Source organism: Mustela lutreola, chromosome 2 (genome assembly GCF_030435805.1).
Source record: "Mustela lutreola isolate mMusLut2 chromosome 2, mMusLut2.pri, whole genome shotgun sequence".
NCBI lineage: Eukaryota > Metazoa > Chordata > Mammalia > Carnivora > Mustelidae > Mustela > Mustela lutreola.
The window spans coordinates 70,611,786-70,623,865 of record NC_081291.1 but is presented as its reverse complement, the minus strand read 5'-3'; the positions used below and the strand labels follow the sequence as shown (position 1 = coordinate 70,623,865).

General features: G+C 39.0%; 1 protein-coding gene across 11 annotated transcripts in view; it reads right to left on the bottom strand.

Moving 5' to 3' along the window:
- CNOT10 (CCR4-NOT transcription complex subunit 10) overlaps positions 1 to 12,080 on the bottom strand; it is an 81,895-nt gene that overhangs the window by 43,126 nt on the left and 26,689 nt on the right. For all 11 annotated transcript variants that reach the window (XM_059162176.1, XM_059162184.1, XM_059162177.1 and 8 more), the window contains 3 exons: positions 7,148 to 7,234; positions 6,416 to 6,499; positions 4,138 to 4,255 (listed from right to left, as the gene is read on the bottom strand). In XM_059162176.1, the coding sequence (XP_059018159.1) occupies positions 4,138 to 4,255; positions 6,416 to 6,499; positions 7,148 to 7,234 (289 nt within the window). The remainder of the gene's footprint in view (positions 1 to 4,137; positions 4,256 to 6,415; positions 6,500 to 7,147; positions 7,235 to 12,080) is intronic.

Here is a 12,080-nt window from a genome sequence, read left to right as displayed (position 1 = left end):
GCCCCAGGCATTTGTATTTCTTTTTTCTTTCTTTTTTTTTTTTAAGATTTTATTTACTTATTTGACAGAGAGAAATCACAAGTAGATGGAGAGGCAGGCAGAGAGAGAGAGGGAAGCAGGCTCCCTGCCAAGCAGAGAGCCCGATGCGGGACTCGATCCCAGGACCCTGAGATCATGACCTGAGTCGAAGGCAGAGGCTTAACCCACTGAGCCACCCAGGCGCCCCAGGCATTTGTATTTCTTATCCTGTAATACGCACACTGCTTCTTTCTGTTCTTCACCCATTTTTAAAAATTTGGTTATGGACGTTTTTCCTATTGGTTACCTGTTAGTATGCTACAGAATCCTGTCACATCTGTTTAAAATATTGTCCTCATGGGCGCCTGGGTGGCTCAGTGGGTTAAAGCCTCTGCCTTCAGCTCGGGTCAAGATCTCAGGGTCCTGGGATTGAGCCCCGCATCAGGCTCTCTGCTCAGCAAGGAGCCCGCTTCCTCCTCTCTCTCTGCCTGCCTCTCTGCCTACTTGTGATCTGTCTGTCAAATAAATAAATAAAATCTTAATAAATAAATAAATGAAATATTGTCCTCAAAGCCAGTGTGTCACCTATCTTATGACCTGCTTCAGTGTGTATGTATGTGTGTTTAATCATAAGAAGTTTTATATTTTTATGAGGTGATACTAATCATCTTTCCTAAACTCTACGGATCTTGCATTTTGGATGAAATTTACTCAAGTCTCCCCCCCGACAATATTAAAATATTCAAGTTTTTTTTAGCTGCTTTTATGATTTTTACATTTCAACCCTTCATTTCTCTGGGCTTTATTTTGGTGTAATGAAAGCAACCCAACCTTTAGTTTTCTTCTTGTAAACTGCTTCCAAATACTCCAAAACAATTTACTGATAGTCTTTTCCACAATGATATAAAATGCCGGACTTGGGGTGCCTAGGTGGCTCAGGCGTTAAGCATCTGCTTTTGGCTCAGGTTATGATCCCAGGGTCCTGGGATCAAGCCCAGAATCAGGCTCCCTGCTCAGCAGGAAGCTGTTTCTCCCTATCCCTCTGCCCCTGGCTTGTGTTCCCTTTCTCACTGTCTCTTTGTCAAATAAATAAATAAAATGTTTAAAAAAATAAAATGCCAGACTAGACTGACAAAATTAACACTCAAAATAGTTAATGCTTAATACTGAAATCTATGATTCTCTTCTGATGTGTATTTCAAAAACACAAATAGTAGACTTCAGCGGAAGATAGCAGGATATACATTAAAATATTTAAAGGAGACTGCCTCTGGTAGTGGCATTGTGAACAATTTAAGGAATGTTCTATTCCCGAATCTTCTCCAATAAGCATATTTTATCAGCAGCAAAAACTAAATTTTACAAATGAGAAATGAATGAAATATTTTAAAACTAACAACTATGGAAAAATACTAGTACATAATATATATAACTACTATATAAAAATACTAGTACAAAAAATATATAACGACTATATAAAAATCTTTCCCATTAGAACTTTTTTTATTTTGAAGATTTTATTTATTTATTTGACAGAGATCACAAGCAGGTGGGGGGGCAGCAGGCTCCCCGCTGAGCAAAGAGCCCGATGTGGGGCTCGATCCCAGGACCCTGAGATCGTGATCTGAGCCGAAGGCAGAAGCTTTAACCCACTGAGCCACCCAGGTGCCCCCCATTAGATCATCTTAACTGTTGACTAGTCAACTATATGTCCTGCTCCTCACTCCACTGTAGAGCCTAATAGTATTTTTTTTAAAGATTTTATTTATTTATTTGACAGAGAGAGAGATCACAAGCAGGCAGAGAGGCAGACAGAGAGAGAGAGGGGGAAGCAGGCTCCCTGCTGAGCAGAGAACCTGATGGGGGGCTTGACCCCAGGACCCTGAGATCATGACTTGAGCTGAAGGCAGAGAGTTAACCCACTGAGCCTAATAATATTGATTCTGAAATCTGTATCAAGACAACCCTAAGCAAAATTTTCTCAAAAGATACTGAATGTTTAGTCTGAAAGATCATTTCAGTGTTTGGCTGTTACGGGCCTCTGAGGGGAAATTATGACAATAAAAAAAGCAAAACCAAAAATTTAGCAGAGTTAAAAATTGGTACTCAGAATAAAAAGAATATCCAAGAGAGGGGCACCTGAGTGGCTCACTGGGTTAAAGCTTCTGCCTTTGGCTTAGGTCATGATCCCAGGGTCCTGGGATCGAGGCCCACATCCGGGCTCTCTGCTCAACAGAGAGCTTGCTTCCCATCCTCTCTCTTTAAAAAAAAAAAAAAAAAGAATATCCAAGAGAACTGTAATGGAACAAACTGCTTTTCTCCATCTTTTACAACCCCACTTAACAGAATGGGTAAGGAGGAGGGGGCAGTGAGTATGTCTGCAGGTATGCTTTATTTTTTAAGATTTTCTTTTATTTATGTATTTGACAGGGAGAGAGAAAGAGAGAGCAAGCACAACAAGAAAGAGTGGCAGGTAGAGGGAAAGCGAGACGCAGACTCCCTGTTGATCAGAGAGCCCGTCTTGGAGCTTGATCCGAGGACTTTGGGATCACGACCTAAGCCAAAGGCAGATGCTTAATGGACTCAGCCACCCAGGTGCCCTTGCATGTGTGTTCTATCTTCGTATCTGAATAGAATCTAAAACAAAACATCCCAAAAAACTTATTTCATCTGTTGCATTTTAAGATTTTATTTATTTATTTACTTATTTGAGAGAGTGCATGCACATGTGAAGGCGGGGAGGAAAGGAGGGGAAAAGAATCCTAAAAGTAGACTCCACGCTGAGCACAGAGCCCCACGTGGGGCTTAAACTTACAATACTGAGACCATGACCTGAGCTGAAAACAAAAGTCAGAGACTTAACCAACTGAGCCACCCAGGAGCCCCCCATCTTTGCATTTTAAACTTGGGATAAAACATTTTCAAATGTTTGACTTCACTTCTTGAATAAATGGATTTTCCTCCTTTCTCCCCATAAAATAGCATTGATGTGAATTTAAAAGAAAGCCTCAAATTTTACCTTTCATTTTACCAACAGTATTAAGCAACTCATTAAAATTTTCTTTTTTAGACAGGGAGAGAGGCAGAGGCAGACAGAATCTTAATTAAACAGGCTCCACACCCAGCACGGAGCCCAGTGCAGGCCTTGATCTCACTACCCTGAGATCATTACCAGAACCCAAATCAAGAGTAGGATGCTTAACTGACTAAGCCACGCAGATGCTGCTCCTCATTAAAACTTTCTTAAAAGGGATGCCTGGGTGGCTCAGTCCCTTAGTCCTCTACCTTTGGGTCAGGTCATGATCCCAGAGTTCTGGGATGTAGTTCCCTGTCTGGCTCCTTGTTTGGCAGGAGGCCTGCCGCTCCCCCTTGTTGTGCTCACTGGCTTGTTCTCTCTCTCACTCTCTGACAAATAAATAAATAAAATCTTAAAAAAACAGCAACTTTCTAAATAGAGAACAGATAATGATAATTACCTTCTTAACTTTATAGAAATATTTTTGTTATAGTTAATAGTCTAAAAAATCATCATATGCTCACAGCTTTTATGGGAGAAAAGGGAAAAGTAAAAACATTATCATCTCATTTCCTTAAAAGATTTCATTTCACAAAGTAAAAGCCCAAGGACCTTATGTCCTGGACATAATTTGTTGGCTGGTATTAAAAAATGAAAGGAAAGAAAGCATATGTGAAGTGAAAGAGAAGTTTACTTTTAGAAGCTTCTTCTAAAATGGAAATAAATAGGGGTACCTGGGTGGCTCAGTGGGTTAAACATCCAACTCTTGGTTTTGACACAGGCTCTAGGATCATTCCAGCCTCAGGCTCAGCAACCAGTGGGGAGTCTGCTTCTCTCTCTTTTCTCTTTCTCCCCCAACCCTTTTTTTGGCCCTCCCCGTGCACACTCCTGCTCTTTCTAAAATAAATTAATATATCTATAAAATAAATAAAGTGGAAACAAATAATGAATAAGTTCTTAAGAATTTTTTGCAGCAGAAATAATAAAACATTTCATTTTTTAAAAAATCAGCAAAAATCATACTGAAGAGCACTGGATGAAACAAACAACAATAGAGAGAAGAGCCAGGAAGACAATACTAGAATTTCACAATTTTCTTTTACCTGTTTTCATGAATCCTGGATGTTCAGCAATGTTTGAACTATTTAATAGCTTCACAGCTTTCCGATAATTGCCTCTTAAGTACTCAAAATTGCTTTTAAGAAACAGAGAGGGCGCAGACTGTGAAGAAAATATAAGTTGCTTATATTTTGTTTTCAGATGTCTATTGTGAGATAATAATCATACTGCTGTACTGGCATATATTCAAGAGCATAAATGAATCATTTAAGTTGTGCTCACAAAAAACTGTAGCTTCACAATTTTTCATTGCTTTCACGTTCTAAAAAAATTAAACCTATCAGAGAGCACCTTATCAACTGAATTAAGGGTCTGCCTAAAAAAAATACATACAGTATATATGGATGAGAATACAGTCTGCAGATCATCAACAGACTGCCTTCATCTATTATACTACTAACTGGAAGCCAATTTAATTAGGTCCTTCAGTTCAATGACTGTTTAGAAAGACTGGAGGTCTCCCTTATTTTTTAGGGTAGATGCACATTCATCAGAACCCAAAGGGATACAAATAATCCAATGCCTTTCCAGATAGAAAAAAAGAAGTATCATTCTATGGATGGAAGAATTACCTAACAGAATGCCTTATTTTTGAGAGCTCATCTTGCATGTGACAAATTTCACATTTTGGATGGCAGACCATGTTTCACTTGCCCTAAGAATCCTCTCAGTGGAGGATCATCTGTATACCTATTTATTTATTTATTTATTTACTTTTAAATTAACATATAATGTATCATTAGCCCCAGGGGTACAGGTCTGTGAATCGCCAGGTTTACACACTTCATAGCACATACCTTCCCCAATGTCCATAACCCCATAACCCTCTCCCTTCTCCCCTCCCCGCCGGCAACCCTAAATTTGTTTCGTGAGATTAAGAGTCTATTATGGTTTGTCTCCCTCCCAATCCCATCTTGTTTCATTTATTCTTTTACTACCCCCCAAACTCTCACATTGCCTCTCAACTTCCTCATATCAGGGAGATCATATAAGTGTCTTTCTCTGATTGACTTATTTCACTAAGCATAATACCCTCTAGTTCCATCCACGTTGTTGCAAACGGCAAGATTTCATTTCTTTTGATGGCTGTGTATCATACCTATTTAGAATGCAAAAGCATGCACAGATCTACAAACTGAACATTCATCTAGGAGGACATCAGGGATCCTGGTTTCATCATTTATTCACTTTAGCTTAGCTATAGGCTTTTCTTCTAAGTCCTTGTTCATGCTTTGCTCTTCCTCAGGTTGAGGAAACAAGGGCTTCCAAAGCTTATTCCAGGTAGCAGTACTTCCTCCTGATTTAGGTATTACTACTACCCTGCAATACAATTATTTATTTTCCTGTTTCTCTCTTCCTGGTGATTATGGCTTCTGTTAAGGCAAGGATCATGTCTTTTATCTCAAAAAGATTTGATAATGGTTAGCTGGCTAATTAGGTTTTTCCCTCTTAGCCTCAAGTCTACCCTCCTCAGACTTTGGCTACAATTTGTTCTCCTCAAAAAAAAAAATCACTTGAGTACTGACCCAGTGACTAATGTAGATCCTGCCTAGGATTTCTAGGGTCACTTTTCCTGAACCATTTCTACTACAAACTATTGTTTGTAGTACAAACTACTACAATAGTTCAAAACCAAATTATTTCTCTTTATTACTTCGTACTTAAAATGTTAACAGTTTTCCCAAAAGCATCAAGAATGTTCATAATTCTTTCTCCTCCAAAATCTTAAAAATTATGTTATCAGTGGGGGAGTGGGGTGGAGGGAGTGGAAGGAAGGAGTAATTTTATCTCAAATATTCTAGCAGCATTAGTCAAATTGAAGGTACTATCAAGCCAGAGATCATCTGGAAGTGGCAGGTTTGGGATACAGCTGAACTGTACATCTTTAATAAATATTTTGGTATAAACTAAAAAAAACCCCTAAGTGTCCAACAGTAAATGTTTATGTGAATTGTGATAAGCCATTTCCAGAATACTAGATAGCTATTTAAGATGGTGGTTTTGAGGGCTACACACCAAGTGAAAATGCTTGCTATAATTTTAAGTGAGAAAAGTATTAAATTATAGCCACAGTATGATCACCATTTTACATCCCAATGTCAAGCTCTATATCTAGTGGTATATATATACACAGTATAATAGACTAAAATAAATTATTTAAGACTGACAAATACCTACTATCCAAACAAGAAAGTTTTAGGGCATAAAAGTTATTACAAATTGGAAAAAAGAAAAGAAAAGAAACATCAAGAAGAAACTTACATTTCCAGCTGTGTTCATGACTGACTTGATTTCCCTTTTGCATGCTTTCAGGGACTTCATTTGGATATAAGCTCTTACTTTATACTGTCAAAGGAAAATGCTAGTATGTGAGAACTGTGATGGATTTACACACGCTGGAAGTTTTACTTTCTAATTAAATGAAAGTTCAAGCCAATCTGTTTACAACAGTTACTTTCAAAAGCAAGTTTTAAATTATCTCAAATAACCTATTTTCACTCTACTCTTAGAATACATTCTAAAAAGCAAAAACAAAAAACATGGTAGAATAAAATTTATACTTAAATTCCAAGCAAAAATATTAAAATTTTCTAAAAAAATTTATATTTTAATTCCATATAATTAACGTACCGTATTAGTTTTAGTGCACAATATAGTGATTCAGCAATTCTCTACTTCCTACCATTTTTTATCTGTACCTAACTAATTAAGAATGAATTTTTGTAGTCTACAAACTGATTTTATCATCCAATACATTCCCTGGCCATTTCACTTAATCTTTCCTTAAGTAATTAAAAGAAAAGATGTTGTATTATCATTTTAAGCAAATATAATTAGAAGGATAAATACGCTATTAAATTATAATACTTAAAAGCCAAACAAACATACATGCCTTGAATTATTTACTGCTTTCAATGATCTATCATATTCTTCATCATTCTTAACTATTAGTAAATATAAGTGATGCATAACCTCTCTTAGAATTTATGCTACCTGATGTATCTTTGATTTTGCAGCTTCTATTAGGGCTCCACTTTCAGCTTTATGATTCAATCCGTCTTTGTTGGTGTTATTACCAGTCTGTAGGGTGTTTAAACAAAGTTAATCAAAATTAATTAAAAATTTTTTACCATAATTTAAATCAGTGATTTATAAGTAAGCTTATCTGAATCACCTAAAACATTTTAAAACTACAGAATCCCAGGTCTTACACCCAGAGATTCAGATGTAATAATCTGGAGCAGATAACAGGAAAAAAAAATTATTTAAAGATTTTATTTACTTGACAGAGACAGTGAGAAGGAACACGGCCGGCAGACTCCCCACTGAGCAGGGAGCCCTTACACGGGGCTGGATCCCACGATACCAGGTCCTGGTCAGGACTTAGGTGAGAACCCAAACCAAAGGCAGACACTTAACGTCGCATGCCCCCTTCCCTTTTTTTTTAAAGAAAATTCTACTTTTGAGAAACTCTCATTGAAGATGATATATCAGGTTTAAAAAGCATGGATATTACTCAGGCAAAACTCAAGATTATCTTTCTGAACCTAAAACAGATGTCATTTCCTTCTTTATTTTTTAACTTCCATTTTTTTTTTTTAAGATTTTATTTATTTATGTGTCAGAGAGAGAGAGAGAGAGAGAGACAGGGCACAAGCAGGAGCAGCTTCAGGCAGAGGGTAAGGGAGAGGTAGGCTTCCCATTGAGCAGAGAGCCAGATGCAGGGATAAATCCCAGGACCCTGGGATCATAACCTGAGCAGAAGGCAGATGCTTAACCGAGTGAGCAATCCAGGCAGCCCTTTTCTAAACTTTTGATGTTCACATTTTAAAAAAATGTAATGATCGGGTGCCTGGGTGGCTCAGTGGGTCAAGCCTCTGCCTTTGGCTCAGGTCATGATCTCAGGGTCCTGGGATCAAGGCCCGGTTGGGCTCTCTGCTCAGCAGGGAGCCTGCTTCCTTCTCTCTCTCTCTCTGCCTGCCTCTCTGCCTACTTGTGATCTCTGTCAAGTAAATAAATAAAATCTTAAAAAAAAAATTCTTAAAAACAAAATGTAATGATCAATGTCTACATTTTTTTAAAAAGATTTTATTTATTTGAGGAGGGGGGTACTGGGGAAAAGGAGAGGGACAAGCAGCCTCTCCACTGACGTGGGGCTCAGTCCCAGGACCCTGCGATCATGTCCTGAGAAAAAGGCAGAAACTTAACCAACTGAGCCACCCAGGTGCCCCCATGTCATATAAGCTTTTTCTTACAGAAACACTGCCAACATCATACACTAGGTTCCCAGTAATATCCCAAATCCTTCACAATGTGACCAATATTTGAGTTGACAATCTCATCTCCTGATCTCCTATACCTACATTTTTCAGGTATAGTATGCATTTCAGATTACCAGAAATTCCTCCAAGTACCACTCTCACACCTTCTGTGATGTTTTCTCTGCCATGACAGTTACTCTGCTCCATCCTTCTGCTTCTGACTAGTTGAATTATATTATATTACATCTTTCAAGGCCCAAATCAGACATCCAAACTTCTCCAAGATAATTAATTATTTATCTGGGGAGGGAGGGCAGAAGGAGAGGCAGTGAGAATCTCAAGCCAACTCCACACTGAGCACAAAGCCCTACATGGGGTTTGATCTCATGAACCTGAGATCATGACATGAGCTAATATCAAGAGTTGAACACTCAACCAACTGGCACCCTTAAACTTCTCCAAAATCATCCCTACCTGCCTTCCTCCCAGTGCCTGGAGAAACGCTGCCCCATCTTTCTCCTCTCACACAAAGTGTAAACTACAAGGTTTTTATTTTTGTTACTTTAGTATCTAGCAAAGGACACAAGCATCTGCTGAACAGAATTATATTTTTATCAACTCATTCATAAGTACTGAATATAAAAACAAAGTATTTTACCACATAGCGTTTAGGAATAATGCTAAGATAATTTAACTCAGTTCCTTTCTATCCACATCTGTTAAATTGTAAAAAGTAATGCTAATGTTTATTTTTAAACTTAGAGAACTTAGACAGGTAGAAAGAAAGTACTATTAACAATCTGTTTTCTACAAATACTTTTTTTTTTTTTTTTTTTTAAGATTTTACTTATTTAACAGAGAGCAGGAGAGCACAAGCAGGGAGAGCAGCAGGAAAGGGAGAGGGGCACCTGGGTGGCTCAGTGGGTTAAAGCCTCTGCCTTTGGCTCAGGTTCTGATCTCAGGGTCCTGGGATTGAGCCCCGCATCGGGCTCTCTGCTCAGCAGTGAGCCTGCTTCCCTCTCTTGCTGCCTGCCTCTCTGCCTACTTGTGATCCCTCTCTCTGTCCCCAATAAATAAGTAAAATCTATAAAAAAAGATCCCAGGATCATGACCTCAGCTGAAGGCAGATGCCCAACCATCTGGGCCACCCAGGAGCCCTACAAATACTCCTTTTCTAACAAAAGGGCAGGAACAGAAAGAGAGAATGACCATCCCTTGACAACTAGAGGACAAGCAAAACAAAAAACAAAAGTGGCACCTCATGGTACCTACCCACCTCTGTTGGCTTAGTGGAGCATGTGACTCTTGATCTCAGGGTTGTGGGTTTGAGTCCCATACTGGGTGTAGAGATTACTTAAAAATAAAATCTTGCGGGGGGCACCTGGGTGGCTCAGTGGGTTAAAGCCTCTGTCTTCAGCTCAGGTCATGATCCCAGGGTCCTGGGATCGGGCCCCACATTGGGGTCTCTGCTCAGCATGGAGCCTGCTTCCTCCTCTCTCTGCCTGCCTCTCTGCCTACTTGTGATCTCTGTCAGATAAATAAATAAAATCTTAAAAAAAAAATCAAATCAAATCAAATCTTGGAGCACCTTGGTGGCTCAGTCAGTTAAGTGTCTCTTTTGGCTCAGGTCATGATCTTGGAGCCCTGGGACCAAAGCCCACACTGGGCTCCCTGCTTGGTGGGAAACCTGCTTCTCCCTCTCCCTCTGGCCCTCCCCACTGCTTGCACATATGCATGTGCACACTCTCAAATAAAATCTTCAAAAAAACAAATAATTAAAAATACAAATAAAGTCTAAAAATAAAAACCCCATTAGAACTAAAAAGAATTCTTAATGTACACCAAATCCCTTATTCCAGAATACATCATAAATACGCACTCTTTCTAAAGAACTTAAATAATGAAATTTTCTCTAGTGAAAGCAGCCCTGTCTATCCAAATTATGGATTTCTATTGTCTTAATTGTAATCTTTACATCCAGTAAATTGAACATTTCACCAGTGAAAAGATACAAACACACTCCCTTAGTAAGTGCAGAAATTAAGACCACTATGAGATACTACTTTACATCCATTAGGATGGTTACAATGGTTTGGTTTTTTAATTTTTTAAATTTATCTATTTGACAGACGGAGATCACAAGTAGGCAGAGAAGCAGGCAGAGAGAGAGGAGGAAGCAGTCTCCCCGCTAAGCACAGAGCCCGATGTGGGGCTCGATCCCAGGACCCTGGGATCATGACCTGAGTCAAAGGCAGAGGCTTAACCCACTGAGCCACCCAGGCACCCCAGGATGGTTACAATGTTTAAAAAAAAAGGTAATAACAAGGTCGGCAAAAATGGTAGGAATGTAAAATAGTGCAGCTAATCTGGAAAACAGGCTAGTAGTTCCTCCTAAGATTAAACATAGAACTGCCATATGATCCAGCAAGTCCACTCTTAAATATATACCCAAGAGAAATGAAAACATATATGCCTTCACAAAAATATGTACACAAAGGTTAACAGCAGCATCATTTATATTAGTCAAATGTGGAAAACCACCCAAATGACCATCAACCGATGGATAAAAAAATGTGCCAAATCCATATAGTGGAGGAGTACATGGCCATAAAAAAGAATGAAATACATGAAAAAGGAATGAAGTACACGCTACAACTTGATAAACTTTGAAGGTACACCAAGTGAAAGAAACCAATCATGGAAGGCCATATATTAATATAATTCCATTTATATGAAATGTCCAGCACAGTCAAATTCATAAAGATAGAAAGTACACTAGTGGTTGCCAAGGGTTGAGGGAAGGGGAAAAGTGCTAACAGATACAGCATTTCTTTTTGGGGTGATGGAATGTTCTGGAACTTAGATAATGATGACAATTCTACAACTCAGTGAGTATATTAAAAGCCACTGAACTGTACATCTTAAAACGTTAGATTCTGTAGATGTAAAATATATTTGTTTTTTTTAGGTTACTGATCAAATTTTTTTTTTAAAAGATTTTATTTATTTTTTTGACAGAGAGAAAGATCACAAGTAGGCAGAGAGGCAGGCAGAGAAAGAACGGGAAGCAGGCTCCCTGCTGAGCAGAGAACCCGATGCAAGGCTCGATCCCAGGACCCTGAGATCATGACCTGAGCCGAAGGCAGTGACTTAACCCACTGAGCCACCCAGGCGCCCCTCAAATTATTTTTTAAATAAGTAGGCTCCATGCTCAATGTGGGTTTCGAATTCACGACCCTGAGACCAAGAGTCACACGGTCTACTAAGTGAGCCAGTCAGTTGCCGCCATTAATCAAAATTTTAACTCCTCTGTCTCTCCTTACTAGTATGTGGGCCACCTGAGGGTAGGCATAATTCTTCTGATTTTTTTTTTAAAGATTTTATTTATTTATTTGACAGACAGAGATTACAAGTAGGCAGAAAGAGAGGAGGAAGCAGGCTCACCACTGAGCAGAGAGCCCAATGTGGGGCTCGATCCAGGACCCTGGAATCATGACCTGAGCCAAAGGCAGAGGCTTTAACCCACTGAGCCACCCAGGTGCCCCAATTCTTCTGATTTCTTTATTTACTACAAAAATTTTTAGGGGCACCTTGGTGGCTCAGTTGTTAAGTGTCTGCTTTCGGCACAGGTCATGATCCAGAATCCTAGGATTGAGCCCCAAATC